Here is a 21,348-nt window from a genome sequence, read left to right as displayed (position 1 = left end):
ATTGAGAGTGGGTGGGAAGGACCTAGGGGGAAGTGAGTATGGCCTGCCTGCCATCTCAACATTGTCTTCCTCTTGGAAAATGCTGCTGGGTTGGGAGGCCCCAGTGGGGGGGGTCCACTTACCAATCTGGGGAGCCACTGACAGGGCTTGGTAGTAAAATCTCTCAGCTAGCAGCTCAGTGTCTACGCCAGCTAATTCATTCTGATATCGTGCTGCAGGAGGGAGAGGAGGAAAAGAAATACAATGATTCCGTGTTTCAGAAAAACCTCCCCTCATCTGGGAGTCTACTCTGGAGAACTGTAGTAAGAGCCCGGGAGGAAGATACCTGAGCTAGAAGGCAGGCTGCTTGGGTCTCTGGCACAGTCTTAAGTCTGCATGACTATGGGCAAATTGTTCAACTCTCTCTTCCTTGCTGGTAGGTCCAAAATGTAAAGAATATTTAGTGTTTGTAAAGTAAAGAGGCTCTTCTTGATTATCTCTTCCCAATGAAGGGGCTGCAGCATATATAAATGCTTGAAAAGACTTCTGATATTTGGTTCTGGAATTCAACTGCTCAGTTCTAGAGAGAAGACACTACTAATGACACTTGGTCAATCTACTGTGAAACAGCTGATTCTCTCTGTGCCCCCTGCCTATAAAGGGTCCAGGAGTGGGATGGAGGCAGGGAGACTAGCCTCAGATCAATAAAGGATAATGCATCTGACAGCCACACACCAGCAGCCTAATGACAGAACCTTTGTCTATCAGGAATAGAGACCCAGGGGCCATAAAGCAAGAGAGTACTTTTCCATTCTGAGAAACATATTTCAGGCAGGTAAGTCCTCCCTGAGGTCTAACTGCAATTCCTCTAGGAATCCATGAAGAGAAAACCCCAAAGGAGAAAGACATCAAATTAAAATCCTCCTAACCCACCAATGAAACCAGGTTATCACCCTGACTTTCTTAAAGTGCAGTGACATTTTCCTTCTTCGTGTATTCACCATCCTTTTTGACTCATGCATGAACAGTGAAAAGAAGGAAACGCTGTAAACAGACTGGAGGGAAAAAGTTATCAGAGGCCAAACTGCTCCTCCTGCTCTCCAATCACGTAAAGGGTGGTACCAACAAGAGCAGTTGGAGCCTGTCCTGTAGCCCAAAACAGAGAAAAATGAAAGGTTCGGATTCTTACACAAATCCCCCAGGTACACTAGACATCGGTGGCATGCCATCTGTGCCCAATCCATCTCCTTCCCTGAGGCAGACACTGGCTTCTTGCATCCTGAGAAAGAGAAAGAGAGAGAGAGAGATGTTTATAAGCCCATTCCTCTGTCCTTATCTATGGGGAAACACCTTTCCTAGGTGGAGAAAGCAGATAAAGAATCCAGGGCTAGTTTTAGAACACGGCCTTATGGGGCAGAGAAGACACCCATCCAGGACACAGATAGAGACACATGCTCACAGGTAGACAGAGGCAGGGGCACAGAAACTCATAGGCAGGAGTCATTCACAAGACAGAAAGGAACTAGAACAGATGGGCTATGGTCCTCAACCTAGGACAGCTCCCTGGGGGAAGGTCATGTGAAAGGTCATCATAGGAAGGCTTTTAGAAAGAAGAGGTGAGGCTCAAGTGTCAGTACAGTTGTGGGTGCCTTGGGTAGCAGCTCCCCACCTAAAGGTAAAAGGTTTGGGTAAAGATGGGAAACTTGCCCAGGAAGAATGGCATTTGAATGAGGCCAAGGTAAATGCTCCTGGCTTCTGCCTGGTGGGAGGTCCACAGAGAAGGCAGCCTACGGAGAGTCTATCCATGAGGGAAATGAGGTTATCTTGCCTGACCTGAGGACTGGTGGTGGCCAGAGCCAAATACGCATGGGCTCTCTCCTCTCCCTTCACCCAGGCAGCCTTGTAACTTCAGAGAGCTTCAGCTACTTGGCAGGCAGTTTTCCCATGTGCCAGGTACTGTTCTAAGTGTATTAAAATATCAACTTAAGTAATCCTCAAAGCAACCGCATGAGGTAGTTACTCTCGTTACTTCCATTTTACAGTTAAAGAAATCAAAGTTGCACAGCAGGTAAGTGACAGAGCCAGGATTCCACTGGCAGCCTGGCTACAGAGACCACCCTCCTGTCCACTCCACTTTGCAGCCACTCTCCTGGGTGTGTAGCTCCCATTCTGAGCAGCCCTTCCTAATATTTTTTATAGAGACATCGCTGAGTTGGCTGAATAAGAAATATCAATAAGGAGAAAAACTAAAGTGGTTTGGGGAACTGACCCTTTGAAATAAGGGTTCTTAATCTTTGTTTAAGCTATGGACCCCTCTGGCAATCTGGTATAACACCTATAAATGTTGCCTTGGATTAATGTTATTTTGTTTTGTTTTGTTTTTGGCTGCGCCGCGCATCTTGCAGGATTTTAGTTCCCCAAACAGGGACTGAACCCGGGGTCCCAGCAGTGAGAGTGCCAAGTCCTAACCACTGGACCGCCAGGGAATTCTCCATTGTTTTGTTTTTAAATGTTTTTAAATGTACAAAATACAGTGCTCTGCTTCTGACCAGAGAATGCTGCCACATAGGGGTGCAGACACAACCTCCATCTCTGACCCAGAATGTCTTTGTCCTGGTGAGGGAAGGGGCATGGGGCTGGGGGAGGGTAGGGGGTATAGAGAGCAAGGCGAGTTGGAGGAAGAGGGAAGGAGCTCTAAAGGACAGCTGAACTGAAGAGAAAACCACCATAGCTGCCAGTACCTCAGAAGGCCAAAAAGAGATTTGCACTATCTTGAAAGAATGTCCATGATTTCCCCAACGTTTCTAAAAACTTTAATACTTTCATCAAATACTAGGAAACAATCTCTAAAGTTAAAAGAAATGCCAGCCAAATTCAACTGGAAGAAAAAAAATGCTATTAATAACATCTTCCAGTGCCAGACCTACTCTAGATCATTCTATTCCCTCCCCGACTCCCCATCGGTCTACAATCCCAGACTGAAGAGGTCTCTCTCTCTCTCTTTCCTTAAGCTCTTTACCCCAAGTCATACGCTTGTTTGGATAAATCCAAATTTCATGAAGCATTTGTAGGTCTTCTAGAATCCTCTCTGCCTGGCTGGGTCACAAGGTACATGGATCCTGAGGGATAAGAAGGCCAGAAGTAGAAGCATATGAACTTGCTCCTTGAGCCCACCTTTCAGGTTTCACTGACCTATGAGGGGGTCGGTGACATGGGTCCAGTCGATGCAGCACTGCAGTTCTAGCTGGTAGTGGGACTGGATATAAAGAAGGAGATGCTGGTAGAAGCCAATACCAGCGACCAGGTGTGTCCTGTAGGCACATTCCAAGGTGCTCCGGCTGTGGATATGCTGGAGATTGGGAAAGGGAAGGGGCTAGCTAAGCAACAAGATCAGAGTTCTGCTCCCCCATCCCTAATCATATTCATCTCCCTGAAGAAATAAACTTATTTTCTTGGCTCTGGAACATTATCCACATCTCCTCTCACTCACAAGTTACCCCTATACCCTTAGATCTACTTCTCTGGTCTCCCCATCTGGGATCAGGCTCCCCTCCTTCCCTGATCCTAATTCCATATGACTCCCTCCCTTTCTGCTATCTCTTCCTTGGTTTCCCTATCTACAACCATACTCTGGCCCACTTGCCTAGCTGTCCTTTTCTTCCTTAGCTTCCCCTCTTTAGACAAACGTCTTGCCAAGATCTTGACCTCCCCTTACCTTTTTGTTAGTCTTGATAAGCTGGATAACTTCGTAGTACACCTTTCTCCACAGCAGCTCCTCAGCCTTCCTCCCATAGTCCACCGGGTGCAGGAACATAAGCTTTACGCAGAGCTCACGCAGCCTGGGAGGGTGTAGAGGAGTGCATGAGAGGGACTGCCCATCCCTTGGTGAGGGACACAAGAACTGAGGACAAGAAGGCATTTGCCAACACCCTGACTGACAAATCTCTGTGCCTCCCAATAGACATCCAGGGTCAGTCAGTAGGACCCAAGACAACAGCAGTCCTGGAAGGCAGTGGGAGCCCCAAAAGACAGAGGCAGGAGCAATAAGAATTTTAATAATCTTCATTTCCTTCCCTGCACCTTTCTCTCCTTTTTACTCTGCCTCTGCATCTCCTCTTTCTTTCCTTCATTATGCAGTATGGCCAACTCCTCCAACTCAAACACCATTCTAATGGTGTTAGATGTAGAAGCTGCAGAGAGTGAGGGATCCCCTCTCCCTCTTAGGAGGGCCAGAGACGTCATACCCTATTATTGTACCATGAGGTCAGGAGATAAAAGAGAACACGTGTCTATATGTGACAGGGTTTCAGGTGGAAAGGAATAAAGAAACTGTAAGAATGTGTGGTTTAGAGTCTCAGCTTACTTGTTCCTCAGGCTAATGTTCTCTGGTTTGAACACTTCTTGGTAAGCGGTTTTGTTGCAAAGGATGAGGTCAAGTCGATGCACAGCCTCCACCACGGCCCTGCAGGGAAACATAGGCAAAGAGCCCCTGAGCCATGTGTATGGTCCACCTATGATGCTGGAACACTGATCACAGAGGAAAAGCTAAAGAATTTGGGGTGGAGAAACCAAATGGCTGCAGACTGAGCTCCGTACAAAACAAGATGAACACAGTCTCCATCCTGATACAGCAGTTCCCTCAGGAGACATCTGGCAATGCTGAAGACATTTTTGATTGTCACTACCTGGGGGAGGGGAAGAAGAGGCACTGCTATTGGCACTTACTGTGTGCTGCTAGACACCCACAATACATGGGACAGTCTACCACCATAACTACCCTGGCCCCAACGGTCAACAGTGTCAAGGTAGAGAAACTCTGTGATATGGGAAGGTAGACTCTCTCAATGGAAAGAGCATAGGCTGTGATGCCAGGCAAAACATCTAGGGTTTGAACCTGGCTGTGTCTTACTAACTCTATAACTTTGGGCAAAATTACCTACCTCGGGCTTCCCTGGTGGCGCAGTGGTTAAGAATCCGCCTGCCAATGCAGTGAACACGGGTTCGAGCCCTGGTCCAGGAAGATCCCATATGCCGCGGAGCAACTAAGCCCGTGCACCACAACTACTGAGACTGCCCTCTAGATCCCGCGAGCCACAACTACTGAAGCCCGCGCGCCCAGAGCCCGTGCTCCACAACAAGAGAAGCCACCACAATGAGAAGCCCACGCACCGCAATGAAGAGCAGCCCCCACTCGCCGCAACCAGAGAAAGCCCACGCGCAGCAACGAAGACCCAACACAGCCAAAAATAAATAAATAAATAAATACATTTATTAAAAAAAAAAAAAAATTACCTACCTCTTTAAGCCTTAGTTACCACATCCATAAAAATGGAAATAATAGGGCTTCCCTGGTGGCGCAGTGGTTGAGAATCTGCCTGCTAATGCAGGGGACACGGGTTCGAGCCCTGGTCTGGGAAGATCCCACATGCCACGGAGTGGCTGGGCCCGTGAGCCACAACTACTGAGCCTGCGCGTCTGGAGCCTGTGCCCCGCAACGGGAGGGGCCGCGATAGTGAAAGGCCCGCGCACCGCGATGAAGAGCGGTCCCCGCACCGCGATGAAGAGTGGCCCCCGCTTGCCGCAACTGGAGAAAGCCCTCGCACGAACCGAAGACCCAACACAGCCAAAAATAAATAAATAAATAAAGTAGCTATAGAACGCAGCTAAAAAAAAAAAAAAAATGGAAATAATAGCAGTTACCTCAAAGGGCTGTTGTGAGGATTAAATGAAATAATAAATAATTTATATACAGCACTGATATACAGTAGGCATTCAATAAATATTGGTGGAATGAATAAATTATTATTATGCAAAGGCTTATTATCTCTGACATAAAGGAAAGGCATTCCTAATATAAAATTCTGCTTTGGAATAATGGGGTAAGAGAAAGGGGGAGGGTGTCCCTAAACTGCTTAGTTATAAGGTCTCCTGGATCCTGCTGAAGGAACTGTTTCTTTAATATAAAGTGTAGGCTCTGGAACCAGACAGCCTGGGTTCAAATCCTAGCTCTACTTCTTACCAGCTATGTGGTCCTGGGTAAAAAAATCTAACTTCCGGGACTTCCCTGGTGGTCCAGTGGTAAAGAATCTGCCTTCCAATGCAGGGGACGTGGGTTCGATCCCTGGTTGGGGAACTAAGATCCCACATGCCGCGGGGCAACTAAGCCTGCGTGCCTCAACTAAAGAGCCCGCATGCTGCAAACTACAGAGCCCACGTGCCCTGGAGCTCGTGCACCACAACTAGAGAGAAAAAATCCACACGCCACAACTAGAGAGAAGCCCGCATGCCGCAATGAAAGATCCCGCATGCCTCAACGAAGATCCCGCATGCCGCAGCTAAGACCCAATGCAGCCAAAAAAAAAAAACCTTAAAAAAAACCTAACTTCCTTATGTGTCAGTTCTCTCATCTATAAAATGGGGTTAATATCATCATCTACTTTGTGAGGGTTAAATTAGCTAATATATAAAGCACTTGTAACAGGGCCTTGTACACAGTAAGTACCAAAAAATATTAGTCTTCATCCTGAGGAAGATATTCCAGACCCTAAGAGAAAAGTTCAAGGAAACTCTACAATGGATGGCCAAGAGGTGCCTAGGTAAGTATCATCTCTGGAAGGGTAAAACCCAGAGGACAGACAGCAGCTGTGAGAACAGGTGAATCAGGCACAGCTCTGGACACAAAACAACCAAAAAACAGGGAGTGATGATTCCTAAAACAGTCCAAAATTGTTTCAGAATACTGAAACATGCTCCTGGGCCGGGGAAAGTGGGCCACAGGAGGCTAGCATCTTGTGGTGGCTCAGGTGGTACACCACTAAAAGCTGTCCTGTACAGGGCGAAGTGACCGCCAACACCCAGCTGAGTGGGTGGGATGGTAATCAAGGCCTTCTCACAGGCAATCTTAAGAGCCCAGCATTTCTCCAAACACCTCCTGGGCTGCCTAGAGATGGAAGCCAAGCCCTTTCAGCCATCCTGGCCCTCAATGCCAAGGGCAGCACCAGGCAGCCATCAGTGATATGCCAGCTTAGTCCCCAGGAAAGGGCTTTTAACTTCAGTGCTATGCACAGATGTAAGGAGGCTGTGTGTGTATTTTTATGGACAGGCCCCAGAGCTTTCCTTAGATTCTCAATTCAAAAAGGTTAGTAACCACTACTCAAGGAAGTTCTAATTGCAAACTCTTAAACCTGAGAGGTTTCCGCACTTTCTTCTACATTTCCCATCAAACCCTAAGCTCCTCCACTAAATTGTAATCTCCTTTAGAACAAAAACTACAAAAACCAGTCTTGTGTCTCATTCACTATTGTAATCCTAGGCCTAGAACAGTGTTAAAAAAGAAAAATATGTTTTAAAAAAAACAGTTAAAATTGGCCTAATTAACTGGTGCTTGTGTCCCTTCCAGCATCTCTTTTCCAGCTGCCTTTTCTGAGGGGCTTAAAACATTTCAGAATTTCTTTTCTGTAAACAGACTGTGGGAATTTCCCAAATTTACTGAAGGTCGGATGACAGTTACATAGTCTAACAACATATTTACCTTGGGCCGAGAAATCAGACCTTCCTCCCCCAGTTCTTCCCACCAATCAACACTGCTATAATACATAATAAAAAGAGATCTGCTGCCTCAAATTTCCATCCTGCCCAAAGCCAACAACACACAATTACCAGCAGAGATACCCACGTGCACACATGTAAGCCACACATGCAAACATATTAGCTTAAGTCAGTCAGTTCTGTGAGGGCAGTGGCTTGAGAAAAAACAAGATTTGTGAATGATCACAAGGATGACCAGAGCCATTTCCAAAAGCTGGAGACAAGTAAGGAATCTTGCCAGCACTGCCCACGCTCTGTCTGACAGGCAGCACTGACACTCGGCAGCATGACAAGGCACACGTGCCATCCCAGCCAACCGCTCACCCACCTGGAGACTGCTTGGGGCAGCCCACAGTGAGCGCCCAGGGGCTGACAGATTGGATCACTTTTCTATTTTTGGATCAGCCTATACTCCCCTCTGCCTTCTGGCTTAGGAAGCCAGAGCAGGCAGGATGCCTACTCAAGGGTGGAAAAGACAACATGTTCTTGACTCTTTCACTGTCAAGTTGAGGCCCGTGGCTCTGAAGCTGGTCTTCTCATGCAAACACCTCTGGTTCTATAGAGCCTGAGCCGAATGAAAACCCCAAACCCTACTCCCTATTAGAAAGCAGAAAACTCAAGTTGGTCTCTATGCTTCAACCTATTTTGATCCAGTTCAAGAGCCCATGTTTCAGTTGCCCCACACAAAAAATCCTCGACTCGGGGCAGGAGGAGCTCACTCAGGATGGGAAGAGCTCATACTGGCCTGTTCCCAACAGAGGGCTGAAAGGCTGAAGACGTTGAGGAGTGTGAGTGGCACTGTGGAAATCAGAAACCAGGAATGCAAGTTGCCTGGCAAGAGACTGTAGTCATGAGGCTGGAAGGAAGGCAGAACTCAGGAGTCCCCAGGTGCCCTGAAATGGGCTCCTATGACCTAAGAACATTCTGGACTCAAAGTCCTTCACCGCCCTTCCAGTCCAACACAAATAGTCTTCCAGCCTCTTTCTTTTCATTCCGATTCCCAAAACTTAGAGCCATAAGGGACCTCAAAACCTATCAAATCCAAATCTCTCCTTTTAAGGATGAGAAAACTGAGGCCCAAGGTTAAACTGTGAGAGAATGGCAAAGCAAGGAGCTGAACCTGGCTCTCTTGATTTCAGTCCAGGGCTCTTCCCTGTAAGTCCTTACAGGGTTCTAAGCACCATTCCCTTCCGGGTTTTTCTCCCATATGTGACCCCACCCTCACCTTCCCAACCCCTGCAGTCCCCAATTCCCACCTTCTTACCCCAAATCCGCAAAGCTCGGTGCCCGCCCCAAGCTCACTGCGGAAGGTATCCCTCCACGTGCTTCCCTCCCAACCTCCCACCCACCCAATTCCTTCTTCTTTCAGCTCAATCCCGGGTTACGGGGCCCCGCCCCCTCTGCGCCCTCCAAAATTGCACCCCCCCTCCCTCGCCCGCACCCCAGCCCGGCACCAGAGCCCGCCCGCCCGGGAGGCCCCGCCCCTCGCGGTCCCCCCACTTCCCTTGGCGACTGCACTCACGCCCCGGCCCCTCTCACCGGTAAAGCCGCTTAGTGTGGAGGACCTTTGCTTCGGGCTCGCTGCTCTCCCCTGTGGGGGGGCCTTGGCTCATGGTGCTCGGGACAGGGGGCGGCTCCCGGTCACAGATCCCCGCCACCTACCGCTACCGCCACCACTGCCGACTCCGGCCGTAGCCGCAGCCCCCACCGCCGCCGGCCCTGCTCGGCCGCCATAGCTGCGAGACGGCTGCCCGCGACAGCTCCTCCTCCGCCTGCCAAATCTCGCGATACCAGCTGGAAGTTGCGGGCCAGTGGCCTGCCGCTACCAAATCTCGCGAAACTCGTTTTCCCTCCCGGGAAGTTGCCAGAACTAACTCTGGGCAGCATGGCCTCTTCCTGGCTTCTGCAAGCCCTTGCGAAAAACTTTATTGACAAAGCTGCCAGAGAACGGGGGAGCCGAGGCTAAGCTGGATCAGGGCAGATGGACTCACAGCTAGGAGCTTGACTTTGCTTTGTCTGACGGTGGTCATTTGGTCCATCCTTCTGCCCGCACCCCCCACCCCCGCCCCATTTGAGCCGAGCCTCTTTCAGATTACTAGTTAGGGTGATTCCAATTCTCCCTTTCCCCCTATTATTTAAACAAACAAAAAACGTGTATGTGAAAATTTTCTTGGAAAGAGTCAAGCATAGCATAAGAGCAAGGCCCTCCAATACAGGACTCTTGTACAGGCACCTCGGCCCTTCAGCTCCCGCACTCCAACCCAAAGATTTCCACTTGCATGTTCATCTCTCACCAGTCCAGCAAACATTTATTGAACACCTGCTATCTTCCAGTCACAATGCTGGGTTCTGGAGACACAGAGATGAGCAATCCAGACACTGTCCCTGCCCTCACAAAGCTCAAATAACTTCAGGGGAAAAGATCCACAGGACTGAGAAGGTACACCCTTAAGCGGTTCTGCCCCCGGAAAGATCACCTTGGATTCCAATTGCTTTCTTAAACCTTAAACCTAACCTAAAAGGCAAGGTGTTCAGGGGACCTGTGTACCGCTGTAATGGGAACATAAATTCCTTTTCCAGCCACCGACCTTCTTTCTGTACCTGAAACAACCTGTCTTTCCCACTTGTTGGCCTTTCACTTGCTGTTTCTCTGCCTGGAACACTCGTTCTCCTGATTTCCCATCAGGTCTCAGCTCAAATATCATTTTGGCAAAGAGGTTTGCCCTACTGAAATTGTCATATTGGTTTAGTTGCTAGGCTTCTTTATTATCTGTTATCCCAAAAGAACAAGCTCTTTAAGCGCAGAGACTTTTTTTTTTTTTTTTTTTTGTGGCTACGTGGGGTCTTTGTTGCTGCACGTGGGCTTTCTGGCTTTATCTAGTTGCGGCGAGCGGGGCCACTCTTCCAGGGGCTACTCTTCGTTGTGGTGCGCGGGCTTCTTATTGCGGTGGCTTCTCTTGTTGCGGAGCACAGGCTCTAGGCGCGCAGGCTCTAGAGCACAGGCTCAGTAGTTGTGGCACACAGGCTTAGTCGCTCCGTAGCATCTGGACTCTTCCCCGACCAGAGATAGAACCCGTGCACGCTGCATTGGCAGACGGACTCTTAACCACTGCGCCACCAGGGAAGTCCCAAGCACAGACACTTTGTCTGTCATCTTGTTCTTTCCTGTGTCTGTGCCTAGCTAATAATAGGTGCTCAATAAATATTGAATGAATAAGTGTAGAAATTCAACCTCTTTTGGGTATCCCAATCTACTCCAAGCACCCTCTCATGCCCAAACTTCTTCCTCCTTTGCTTTCCTGTGCTGGGGGTTCCTATGCATCCCATGTTGCTAGGACACACACTTACCCTTATGATCAGCTGCACCCCCACTTTCAGAAAGGACGAAAGTCCTCCTTTAATGCTTTTTCTGTCGGCAGATTCAGCAGGGCGGGGCCTGCCCCTTTAAACTGGGCCCCACCTGCTCTGGTCAGACTGGTTTGGAGACACAGGTAAAGGGAGGGAGACTGAGAGGAATACTTGCAGAGCCAGCAGGGAGCTGGGCAGCTCCTTCCCAGACGCTGGGGACCCTCCACCTCTCTCCAGATGGAAAGTAAGTGGGTGTCATGGGTCCAAACACTAAGGGTTAGGAGATCCTTGAGGAGGTGGAGAGAGGGGAATCAGCCCCAACCAGAAGCAGTGAGATGGAGGGCAGCAGGGAGGGAAGAAAGACCAGAGAGGAGGCATGGGAAACAGCCTTGATTAGACTTAGAAGTCAGAATGAACAGACCCAGGCCCTCCGGAGACGTTGTGGGTGGGTTACTGAGAAGTTTGGAAACTGACCAGGTATCCAGATTGGAGACAAAAGAACAGGATGCACCGCTATTGCCAGCTCCTTGGGACAGATCTCTTGGCAAATCATTGGTATCAGTTGCCAGGAGAATTCCAGTTGGGGATCTGCAGGGGAATAGGAGGTGTGGAAGTGAAGGGGCAGCTTCTCTGTCCACAGAAGATCCTTAGCGGGAATAAAATCCTTGGCAAAATTCTAGACCTCTCCTTTTCCTCCCATTCCTGCATTAGGGTGGCCATGACCCCAAGGGTTTTGGTGGAGGGGGTAGAAGGTGTGGGTGGCGGCTGGCTGAGGCCACAGCTGCCAGCGCCTGTGCCCCCTGACTCACCCTCTCCTGCTGATTAGCATTTGATGTCGAAAGGGTGCCTCCATTTCGGCTCTCACTTCCCTCCTGCCTCCCTCTGTTTCAACACCTTCCTCCGGACCATGTTCTCCCTAAGGTCCCCGAAAGGACTAAAGCCCACGAGGCCAGCTGTCCTGGAGACTTCCAGTTCTGTCAACCCCTCCTGAGGGCCAGAGGACGGCAGCTTCTGACAGAACTTTACTCCCTCCAGGGTGACATGACCTGCGGTAGACCCCAGAAGTGAAGCCCCAGGATGACAGAACCCGAGACCCTGGCCCTGCTGGAAGTGAAGGGGCCCGAGGCCCTGGAGAAGAGCCCACCCCAGGCTTTGGTCCCCAATGGCCGGAAGCTGGAAGGGGAAGGTGGGGTTGAGTCCCCTGGAGCTGAGTCCTCCAGAGCGGGATCTTCAGCTGGGTCTCCCACAGCCGGAGAGGGGACGGAGGATGGTCTAGACAGCACAGTAAGTGAGGCTGCCACCTTGCCCTGGGGGACTGGCCCCCAGCCCAGTGCCCCGTTCTCAGATCCCCCTGGCTGGAGGAACATTGAGCCTGAGCCCCTTGAGTCAGAGCCACCCACCAAGCTAGAGGAGTTGCCCGAAGATGACGCCAGCCTGCTGCCCGAGAAGGTGGCCCGGGCCTTCGTGCCCATCGACCTACAGTGCATTGAGCGGCGGCCCCAGGAAGACCTCATTGTGTGCTGTGAGGCCAGTGAGGGTGAGCACCGCCAGACACTCCTGCCCACCCGGGCCACCCACCCTGAGCCCCCGGAGCGCAAGTGGGCCGAGGCAGCGGTGAGGCCACCTGGGTACTCCTGTGGGTGTTGCAGGGGCTGTGGAGGCCATGAGGGGCTGTGGGCCATGGCCTCGGTGGGAGCCGCCCTCATCCTCTTCCCCTGCCTGCTCTATGGGGCATATGCCTTCCTGCCCTTCGATGCCCCGCGCCTGCCGACCATGAGTTCCCGCCTCATCTACACGCTGCGCTGCGGGGTCTTTGCCACCTTCCCCATTGTACTGGGTGAGCCTGGGCCCTGCAAGAAGGGAGGGGGCATGTGGGAGCTGGGCTGGAGGGCAGGGCCTCCCTGGCTTGGGGAGCAGGAGTTTCCCTTCACTAGACCTGGACCCTCAGGGCCTCCCACACCCTGTCACCCCTGTGTGCCCATCTCCTCCCAGGACCACCTCAGCCCCACCCACGGTGCAGAGCCCATGCCCATGAGCTCTCTGCTACGAACCCTGCCCCCAGCTTCCTGCCTGCCGCTCCTCTCCTGACCCTATGTGTCCTCCAACCCCACCCAGGGATCCTGGTGTACGGGCTGAGCCTGTTGTGCTTTTCTGCCCTGCGACCCTTTGGGGAGCCACGGCGGGAGGTGGAGATCCACCGGCGATATGTGGCCCAGTCGGTCCAGCTCTTCATCCTCTACTTCTTCAACCTGGCCGTGCTTTCCACCTACCTGCCCCAAGATACCCTCAAACTGCTGCCTCTGCTCACTGGTCTCTTTGCCATCTCCCGGTGAGTTGGGGCCGGGGGTGGGGCATAGGGAGGTGCTGGTGCTCAAGAGACCCAGGCATCTGAATGTCTGGAGAGCCAGGGAGCTTTCTGGACTCTGCATCAGCCCGAATGTGCACCCCAGAAAGTTGAGTCACTTTCTTGCTTGCACTTTACCTCACCTGGTAGCAGGTGATCAGCTCGTATGTCTTTCATAAGATACATGTATCAACCTAGAACTGGAAGGGCTTTCAGGTGTCACCTAGACCAACCTCCCACCCATCGCAGCCACTCCTCTGTGGCACTCTGGTCAGGTGGCCATTGGCTGAACATTGGTTGAACAGCCCCTGTGACCAAGTGCTTAGTTCTTTATAAGGCAGTCTTGTTTCATTTTTCAAAAGTCCTAATTATTAGAAAGTCCTTTTTTATATTGTGCTAAAAACTGCTGCCCTGACTCTGACCTCTGTAGTTGCCTAGACAAATTCAGATCTTTGACAACAGCTCTCAATTCCCCCACTCCAACACTCTGCTTCCCCAGTGTTTACTTTGCTAAATGGCCCTGGTCCCTTCACTATCCTGTGTCCTTCCCTCGAGGCAGGAAATTCTCCTGCTTGTCAAATGGGAGGGATGGGGGCTGGTCAAGGGTATTGTCCTGTTCATACAAGCCAAGGCCACATAGGTCTCATGGCAGCCTCATTACTCTGCTTTCATTTAGAATTTGTAGGCACCTGAAATCCTTAGGGGTGTTTTCATGTGAACTACTGTTAACCCAGAAGGCACCTTTGAATTTCTGAAGCCAAATGCAGGCCTTTCCATTTTTTCCCCTAATACATTTCCTTTTGTTATTTTCCATATAGCATTCCAGGTAGCTTTAACTGCTAAAGCATTCTTCTTATTTAGCTTAAATCTGTCTTCCTGTCACTTCTGACTGTAGTCTAGTGGTCATTTGTCCCACCAGCCTCCTGACCATCATGCAGCCCTGCAAGTTCTCCCAGTAGATGTTTCCCAAGATAAATATGTTCCTGCTCATGTAACTCAACCTCCCATCTCCCTCTCGGGGAATGCTGGTCTCAGACAGAAGTTGGTTTAAGCACCAAGAATCATCAGGGAGCTAAAGGACCAGCAATTGTCTGGTCCATCTTACCCATTTTACAGAGAGAAAGTGACTACAGATTGGGGGAGAAGAGTCGCATAAGTCAGTCAGCAGCAGAGGCACGACTAGAACCCAGGTCCCTTCCTTCTCTCATCCAGGGTCCTTCTTCTCTACCATGGGCAAGTTACTTAAGTATTTTGTGCCTCAGTTTCATCATCTGTAAAATGGAGTTATTGTGAAGATTAAGTTAGTTAATTCATATAGAGTGCTTGCAACAGTCTAGTACTTGGTAAGTGTTCACTAAATGTGAACTTTTATATTATTATTAAGCTATGCTGCCTCCTGGTGCAGTAGAGAATCAGCAGTTACTCTTTCCTCCATTTCCCAGGTAAAAAAATAGAGCCATCACAATTTTGTAATAAGTGATCCTTCATATATTAAGGGGAACCTGCTGCCCTCCCGCCACTGAGGAGTGTGTATTTTGAATGGATCTTCCAAGAGGGGAAATTTGGTTGTGCCTAGTCCATCCCTCTGGGCTTCAAGCTCTCTTGAAGCTGGTTTCCTTACTCTCTTCTTTCCCTCAGCCCCTCTAAAATGGCAGGAGACGGGGTGATGAACAGGCATGGGTTCAAACCATGGTTTTACTATTTCCCCAATGTGTGACTTTGGACCAGTCTTACTTAACCCTTTTGGAATCTTAGTTTCTTCATCTGCAAAAGGGGAAGTAAATACAATGGAATGTACTGCAGCTGTGAAATAATGAAGCTGTTTATATACTAATATAACACAATCTCCAAGATACATTAAATGAGGGGAAAAAAATCAATGTGCAGAACAATCTCTATATTTAGTATGCTACCAAACTTCCAAAAAAAAAGGGAAAAGGAAAACATAAATCTTTTCGCTCTTATGTACAGAAAACATCACGATGTACAAGAAACCATAATATTAGATGTCTGGGGTGGGAGTGGAACAGAGGGGAGAAGGTGAAGGACGAGAATAGGGTGTCTGGGAATCAGTAAAGGAACACATTTTACTATACTCACTGGTACCTTTGAATTTTGAACCATGTAAATGTATACTGCCTACTCAAAATTTTTTAATTAAAATTTGAAAAGTAAACAAAGAGGGAGGTGAATAATATACACACTTCATAGAGATGTGGGGGTCTAAATTAAATTAAACAGTGCCCCTAAAGTAATTGGTACCATGCCTGGCACATGGTAAGTACATAAACACTGGCTGTCTTTAGAGGTATCAGTTGTGCTGACCAACACCCATCTGCTGCCTTCACTTTGTATTCTCCCCATCATCAGCCTGTTGCCAGTTAGCTCATGTACTCCCCTCAAGGAAAGCCCGATCTTTTCTTGCTTCCCAGGCTGATATACTGGCTGACCTTTGCCGTGGGCCGCTCCTTCCGAGGCTTTGGCTACGGCCTGACATTCCTGCCCCTGCTGTCCATGCTGGTGTGGAACCTCTACTATATGTTCGTGGTGGAGCCCGAACGCATGCTCACTGCCTCCGAGAGCCGCCTGGACTACCCTGACCACGCCCGCTCCGCCTCAGACCACAGGCCTCGCTCCTGGGGCTAAGCCGCCCCACCCCTTTGCTCCCAGCCCTGGTACCTGGGTGGGATGAACCCACCTACTGCCCCGACAGGGGTACCATCCAATCAGAGCCTGGACTGTCCCCTGCTCTCCGAGTTGGGGCACTCCCCTTCACCTTTGGAGCCTGGAACAATTAGGCGGGAGGGACTCAGACATTCTTTCAGGGAAAGAGGTGGACAGCCATGTTCCTTAAGGATGCTGAGGGCACAGGACCGGGAGCAGAGGCATGGTTCCTTCCTGAGCAGCCTCCCACCACTGCCACTAGGGGCCACAATGGCTGGACTCTGCTCCACTGCCCAGCCTCCTGTGAGGCAGCCAGCAGAGCCACAGCCAAAACTCTGACCATTTCTGTGCTGGGTGTCTAAGCAGAGGGCCTCAAAGAGACTAGAAACCTTGCCCATGCCTAAAGGTAATGGCTGGGCATCAGATCAAATAGGATGTTCACGTTTGGTGAAAACCTTCCTGGGGACCTGGGTTCAGGACCCTCCATGACTGGCCATATAGGCTCTTGAGACTCAGTCAAGTCAATTACAGCTGTCCCAATCCAGTGTGGCTGCCTCCTCCCTTCCAACCCTTTAGGTCCCTGTAACCTTGCACCTCCACACTGCCCAGAAGTCATACCTCTCTCATGGGAAGAGGAGCAGACAGGGAAACCTGCCTCCCAAGAGGCATGTGTGTCTGTGTGTGTGTGTGGGCGTGTGTGTGTGTGAGTGTGTGGGCGTGTGTGTGTGTGTGTGTGCACGCGTGCACCCATACCTGTGGTGGCTGGGAGTGGTTGGAAGACATAGTGGTTGATGTTAACCCCATAGGAATGTGTGTGTAACAATAAACAACTACCACTGTCTTCCTTGGCTCTTCCTTCGTGTGTGCGCCCTCGTCTCAGGTGTCCCTTCCTTGTTGGATTCAGACTGCACCAGAGACCTCCCAGCTCCGCATGCTGAAGAGTGGCTGGCAGGAGCCTGGTCCCATGGCAAGGGAGAGAACTGGGCCTGGGGAAGAAATGGTGCTGCAAACAAGAAATTGCCTTCCATGCCCACCTCCAGCCCTCTCATTCCCTGGAACCAGACCCAGCAACACTCACACACTGAGAGACAAGCCCTGGGGAAAAACTTAGTCTATTTCATGCCCTCCAGGGTAGCAGACAAGTCAGAAGGCCTCTCATTTAGGCCTGTGAGTCCCATTCAAGGGAAATGGGGGGTGGAGGGGCGGGGAGGCAACGCCGAGGGGACCCTCCCTCTAGCAATCACTCTGTCCCTGGTGCCTCCTCAAAGTTTGAAGGAAGCCCCACCTGGGTCCGCAGGAAGTTGAGGCTGGTCTCTGAGGTTCTGCAGAAAAGCAAGATGGGAAAAGGGAGCAGCTGGCTGGTAATACTGACCCTCAAACCTGCAGACCAGCAAGGCAGGTCCAGTAATGTCCTTCCCTCTAGAGATCAGGCCTCAATTTATAGGCTGGTATTCTGAGTACCACTTGCGGCCCAGCAGCAGAAACACACCTCCTGCCAGCAGCATGAGCGCTGGAGCACCCAGGGCCACTGCCACGATGCCTAGGACTAGCGAGGACAAGGCATCTACTGGAGGGGTGCCCACACCCAGGAGCATGGACCTAGAGCAAGCAGAGTGAGAAAGAGAGGTGAGCAGGCTTAGGAGGGAAGGCCGAGAGGCCCAACCCTCCTCCACTTCGACCTCCCAAACCCCTGGCCCAGGCCCTGACTCTCACCAGCTGAGGTAGTGTTGGTCCCAGTAGCCAGGGCCTGTGGAAGCCCCAAATGTCAGATTGAAGGCACAGAAGTTGTTCTGGGACCCAAAGAAGGCTTGGACAATGGGTGACTGGGGGAGAAGGTATGCCAAGGTGGGGTAAAGAGGGGAAGCTTGGCAGGGCATGGCTGATTCCCGGCCCCCCTGCTTCTGGGAGAAAGCCACTGGTCGCCACTGCATGAAGCCTGATGGGAGGGAGCCCCATAGCAGCTGGTCCAACTGGGGAGAAAGGCAAACAGGCAGGATGAGGAAGACCAGTGGTGCCCAACTTTTCTGTTCCCCCACCCTTTCCCAGCCTCCGTCTGTCACGAGTTGTCCTGAATCCTAGGCCTGGTTCTAGAACTAACAGGCTGTTTGCATCAATCTCTCCTCTGTAGAAAGGGGAGCTGGACTGGATGGCACTGGGTCCTTTTCCAGCCTCAACACTCAGCAAGCTTGCACTCAGCTCCCTCCTTTGGGCCCCCGGGCCCTTGCAAATCCCATCTGTCAGAGCACTAGTCACACTGCACCGCCTTCCCTCTGGCTTCTCCACTGAGAGCAGAGACTGGGCTAAATTCATTAGCACAGTGCCCAGCACTTAAAGGAGCTGAATAAAGTGTTGCTAAATGGTAAATGGTTGAATGGATTCTCTGAGGTCCTAATGGGGTCCCCCTTCACCCCACACCCATCTGCTTCTCTGCTGGAAGCCTGACCTGGAAGACAGCAGGTGCATATTCATCATCGATGGAGCGCTGCTCGTGCACTGAGGGGCAGTCAGGGCCATGGCCCAATGTGGCTACCTCCAGCCCAAACAAGGAGCGGTTTCCCCGGGGAGAGACCCCAACCAGGTCCACCTCTAGCTGGCAGGTGTCCGCTGTGTGCAGGAGGCGAGGGGGTTGGGCTGGTCGGCCAGATCTGGAGAAGGCCTGAACCTAGGATGGAAGAGGCATGGGAGGTGTGGGAAGCAGGTGGATGCCTGTGTTTGAAGGCGACCCCCATCATTAACTCCCACCCTCGTAAACCAGCCTTTTGAGTTCTGATTCCCCATACCCTTACCCTGAAGGCCAGGCTGCCATTGGCAAAAGCCCCAGTGGGGTCGTGAATGGGGTGGCCTCGAAATGTGGCGCGCAGGCTGGCAGGATCCAATGAGTCAGTGATGTTGTCCCAGGAGAAATCAGCCAAGGAGTATGGGGGATATGATTTTCCTGGAGGCTTGGCAGCCGCATCGGATGTGTTGGTGCTGTCAAACTCAAACAGCTGGCGGGTGGGGGTGGGGAGGGACTAGGCTTGCCTGAGTCCAGCTTTCTCCTGAATCACCACTACCCCCCGTTCACTGGCCCCACCCCAGGCTCTCATACCTGACTCTACTTCACCTACCCCCAGTCTTCAGTTTCTCCCTCTAACTCGAATGAACCCTCTCCTCTGCACTCTTCCCCTTGGTTCTCCCCCAACCTCCTCACCCTGGTAAAGATGAGGGCAGAAGAAAATTGGATGCTCTCCTTGGGGAGCACCATGAGGCCCCCGTCAGGCTCAGAGGAAATCAGGAGGCTCCAGTTGACACTCAGGGTGCTGTTGGGGGTGTTGGTGGCCACCAGCAGCACGGCTGGAGGTCCCAGGCTGCTCCACACATAGTGCAGGGTGGAAGTGGCACCCACTGCCTGGATATGAAGCAGGTTCTGGGAAGGGTCCAGCCAGTCAGAGATGACCTTCAGAGACACCTGGAACATGGAGCAGTGGAGGGTCAAGCGAACAGGATCAGGAAGAGACACAGGGCAAAGAAGTTTGGGGATAAGGAGAGGGACCTTGGAAAATGATGGGGAAAGGGTGGGACCTTGGGGGCCTAGGCAAGAGGAATGCTTGTGGGAGCTAACAGAACCTTGTTGTAAGGGGCAGAGGTGGGGTGGAGGAGAGGTGGGTAGAGCCAGAACTGCCTTGACCCTGGTGGAGAGATCAGGGCACAGGGCTGAGAGGAAGAAAAAAATCCAACACTTGCTTGGACCTGGCTCACTCAGGGCTAAGTCAAGGTCCAGGTTTCACCGGAACACAGGAAGCCCTCACATCCACCCTACTCCCCAATCCTGTCCCGTGACCCACGGCTGCTCCGACCCCCAGTTTGAAAAACTCTTTTGTCAATGCAAGCATGCTCCACCCCCACCAATTGTTTGCCCTAGATTCCAACCACCCTTCAAGGTAGCATATCCTGAAACACCTATTGCTCTAGCCCCTCACCTGGCGGGTCTCCTCCCCCAGAAGGCCAAACGGAGCTGCTGTCAGAAGTAGACTCAGGAGGAGCACGAGACTCCTCATAGCTTCTCAGGCAGTCCCGACTTCAGAGGGCGGAAGAGACGCTGAAATCATGTGACTCACAGATTCAGCTGATCTCTTTAAAGGGCGGGACCATCACAGCAGTTCTTAAAGAGACCGCCTCCCTTAACCCAGATTTGTGAGTGAGAATAGAATCAGAAAGGTTAGGAGTTCGTCATCCCCAGCTGACCTGGCAAGCAAGTCATCCCAGGCTAGATCTGCAGACATACTCCCAACCTCTCCTACCCAACTGGTCCCGCTAAAGTTACCTATAAGCAGGCATGATGTCTGGATTCAACATCCAAATATAATCTATAGAATGACTCTGTGGCAGGGAAGGCACAGAGAAGAATTTGAAGGAATTCGATGGGAGAGATAGCACACCTCAGAGGGTTCTTTTTGTCAATTTTTAATATTTATTGAGCCCCCAGCTATGCAGGTTCTTGTCCTGGAAGAGCACACAATTTTATTGTGGAGAAAAGAAACCTCAGAAAACAGGACATGAAAGTGATACATAACTGTCATAGGAGGGAGTTCATGTCTGGCTGAATGAATGCACTTTTTATTTTTCTTGTTTTTTTTCTTTAATTTTTAAATTTTATTTATTTTTTGGCTGTGTTGGGTCTTTGTTGCTGCGCGCGGTCTTTCTCTAGTTGCGGCAAGTGGGGGCTAATCTTCGTTGCGGTGCACGGGCTTCTCACTGCTGTGGCTTCTCTTGTTGTGGAGCACGGGCTCTAGGCGCATGGGCTTCATTGCGACGCGTGGGCCCTAGAGCGCACAGGCTTCAGTAGTTGCAGCACGTGGGCTCAGTAGTTGTGGCACACAGGCTTAGTTGTTCTGCGGCATGTGGGATCTTCCCGGACCAGGGATCGAACCCGTGTCCCCTGTATTGGCAGGCGGATTCTTAACCACTGCGCCACCTGGGAAGTCCTTTCTTGTTTTGTTTTGGTTTTTTGTTTGTTTGTTTGTTTTGCTTAATCCTAAAATCATTTTGGCTAATAAAAAATGCATACAGTACAATATTCATAAGGTACCAAAGGGTACCATCCCTATTCCCCAGCAACCTGGGTCCTTCCTTGAGACAACCACTATTATCAGTTTCTCATGTGTCCTTCATAAAATATTCTATGCATGCTCAAGTGTATGTTTTGTTTTGTTTTCTTGGCCATGTCATGTGGCATGTGGGATCTTAGTTCCCCAACCAGGGATTGAACCCATGTCCCCTGCAGTGGAAGTGCGGTCTTAACCACTGGACTGCCAGGGAAGTCCCTCAAGTGTGTGTGTGTGTGTGTGTGTGTGCACACTTGATAATACATATATACATATACATATATATACACATATACATATGTATAATAAGATACAATGGAATCCACTGTTCTGCAGTTTGTT

At 50.8% G+C, this 21,348-nt stretch overlaps 3 protein-coding genes across 4 annotated transcripts in view; 1 reads left to right on the top strand and 2 right to left on the bottom strand.

The window, feature by feature from the left end:
- The window catches only part of SMG5 (SMG5 nonsense mediated mRNA decay factor), a 28,190-nt gene extending 18,840 nt beyond the window's left edge, over positions 1–9,350 (bottom strand). Inside the window, exons 1-6 of the mRNA XM_082347978.1 lie at positions 9,106–9,350; positions 4,343–4,441; positions 3,695–3,818; positions 3,172–3,328; positions 1,169–1,258; positions 123–212 (exon numbers count right to left, since the gene is read on the bottom strand). Coding sequence (XP_082204104.1) covers positions 123–212; positions 1,169–1,258; positions 3,172–3,328; positions 3,695–3,818; positions 4,343–4,441; positions 9,106–9,179 — 634 coding nt within the window. The 5' untranslated portion in view covers positions 9,180–9,350. The remainder of the gene's footprint in view (positions 1–122; positions 213–1,168; positions 1,259–3,171; positions 3,329–3,694; positions 3,819–4,342; positions 4,442–9,105) is intronic.
- A 1,663-nt stretch (positions 9,351–11,013) lies between these two features.
- Positions 11,014–16,763, top strand: TMEM79 (transmembrane protein 79). The gene is made up of 4 exons (XM_082359220.1): positions 11,014–11,158; positions 11,950–12,751; positions 13,030–13,243; positions 15,691–16,763. Exons 2-4 carry the CDS (start codon positions 11,992–11,994, stop codon positions 15,902–15,904), a joined length of 1,188 nt encoding a protein of 395 aa, XP_082215346.1. The 5' UTR covers positions 11,014–11,158; positions 11,950–11,991; the 3' UTR covers positions 15,905–16,763.
- Positions 16,764–17,016: 253 nt separating this feature from the next.
- Positions 17,017–20,030, bottom strand: GLMP (glycosylated lysosomal membrane protein). Of its 2 annotated transcripts, XM_082359306.1 has the most exons (6): positions 19,882–20,030; positions 19,113–19,370; positions 18,709–18,909; positions 18,366–18,584; positions 17,636–17,892; positions 17,017–17,521 (listed from the first exon to the last, which is right to left on the bottom strand). In XM_082359306.1, the coding sequence occupies exons 1-6, from the start codon at positions 19,957–19,959 to the stop codon at positions 17,356–17,358; spliced, it is 1,179 nt and encodes a 392-aa protein (XP_082215432.1). In that variant the 5' UTR covers positions 19,960–20,030; the 3' UTR covers positions 17,017–17,355. The 2 variants fall into 2 exon arrangements, with proteins under 2 accessions (XP_082215432.1, XP_082215433.1); XM_082359307.1 differs by lacking the exon at positions 17,636–17,892.
- Positions 20,031–21,348: the final 1,318 nt, after the last annotated feature.

This window comes from Balaenoptera borealis (genome assembly GCF_965194805.1).
Source record: "Balaenoptera borealis genome assembly, chromosome: 1".
NCBI lineage: Eukaryota > Metazoa > Chordata > Mammalia > Artiodactyla > Balaenopteridae > Balaenoptera > Balaenoptera borealis.
Note: the sequence above shows the minus strand (reverse complement) of the source record. Positions and strands in the feature narration are given on the sequence as shown.

Excerpts from the sequence above, each read along its gene's own strand:
- TMEM79 (XM_082359220.1), top strand. The coding sequence starts at position 11,992 with ATGACAGAACCCGAGACCCTGGCCCTGCTGGAAGTGAAGGGGCCCGAG. Across the intron at positions 12,752-13,029 it reads CACCTTCCCCATTGTACTGG|GGATCCTGGTGTACGGGCTG; the intron begins GTGAGCCTGGGC and ends AACCCCACCCAG. Across the intron at positions 13,244-15,690 it reads GGTCTCTTTGCCATCTCCCG|GCTGATATACTGGCTGACCT; the intron begins GTGAGTTGGGGC and ends CTTGCTTCCCAG.
- GLMP (XM_082359306.1), bottom strand. The coding sequence starts at position 19,959 with ATGAGGAGTCTCGTGCTCCTCCTGAGTCTACTTCTGACAGCAGCTCCG. Across the intron at positions 17,893-18,365 it reads ATGCACCTGCTGTCTTCCAG|TTGGACCAGCTGCTATGGGG; the intron begins GTCAGGCTTCCA and ends CTTTCTCCCCAG. Across the intron at positions 17,522-17,635 it reads GACCAACACTACCTCAGCTG|GTCCATGCTCCTGGGTGTGG; the intron begins GTGAGAGTCAGG and ends TGCTTGCTCTAG.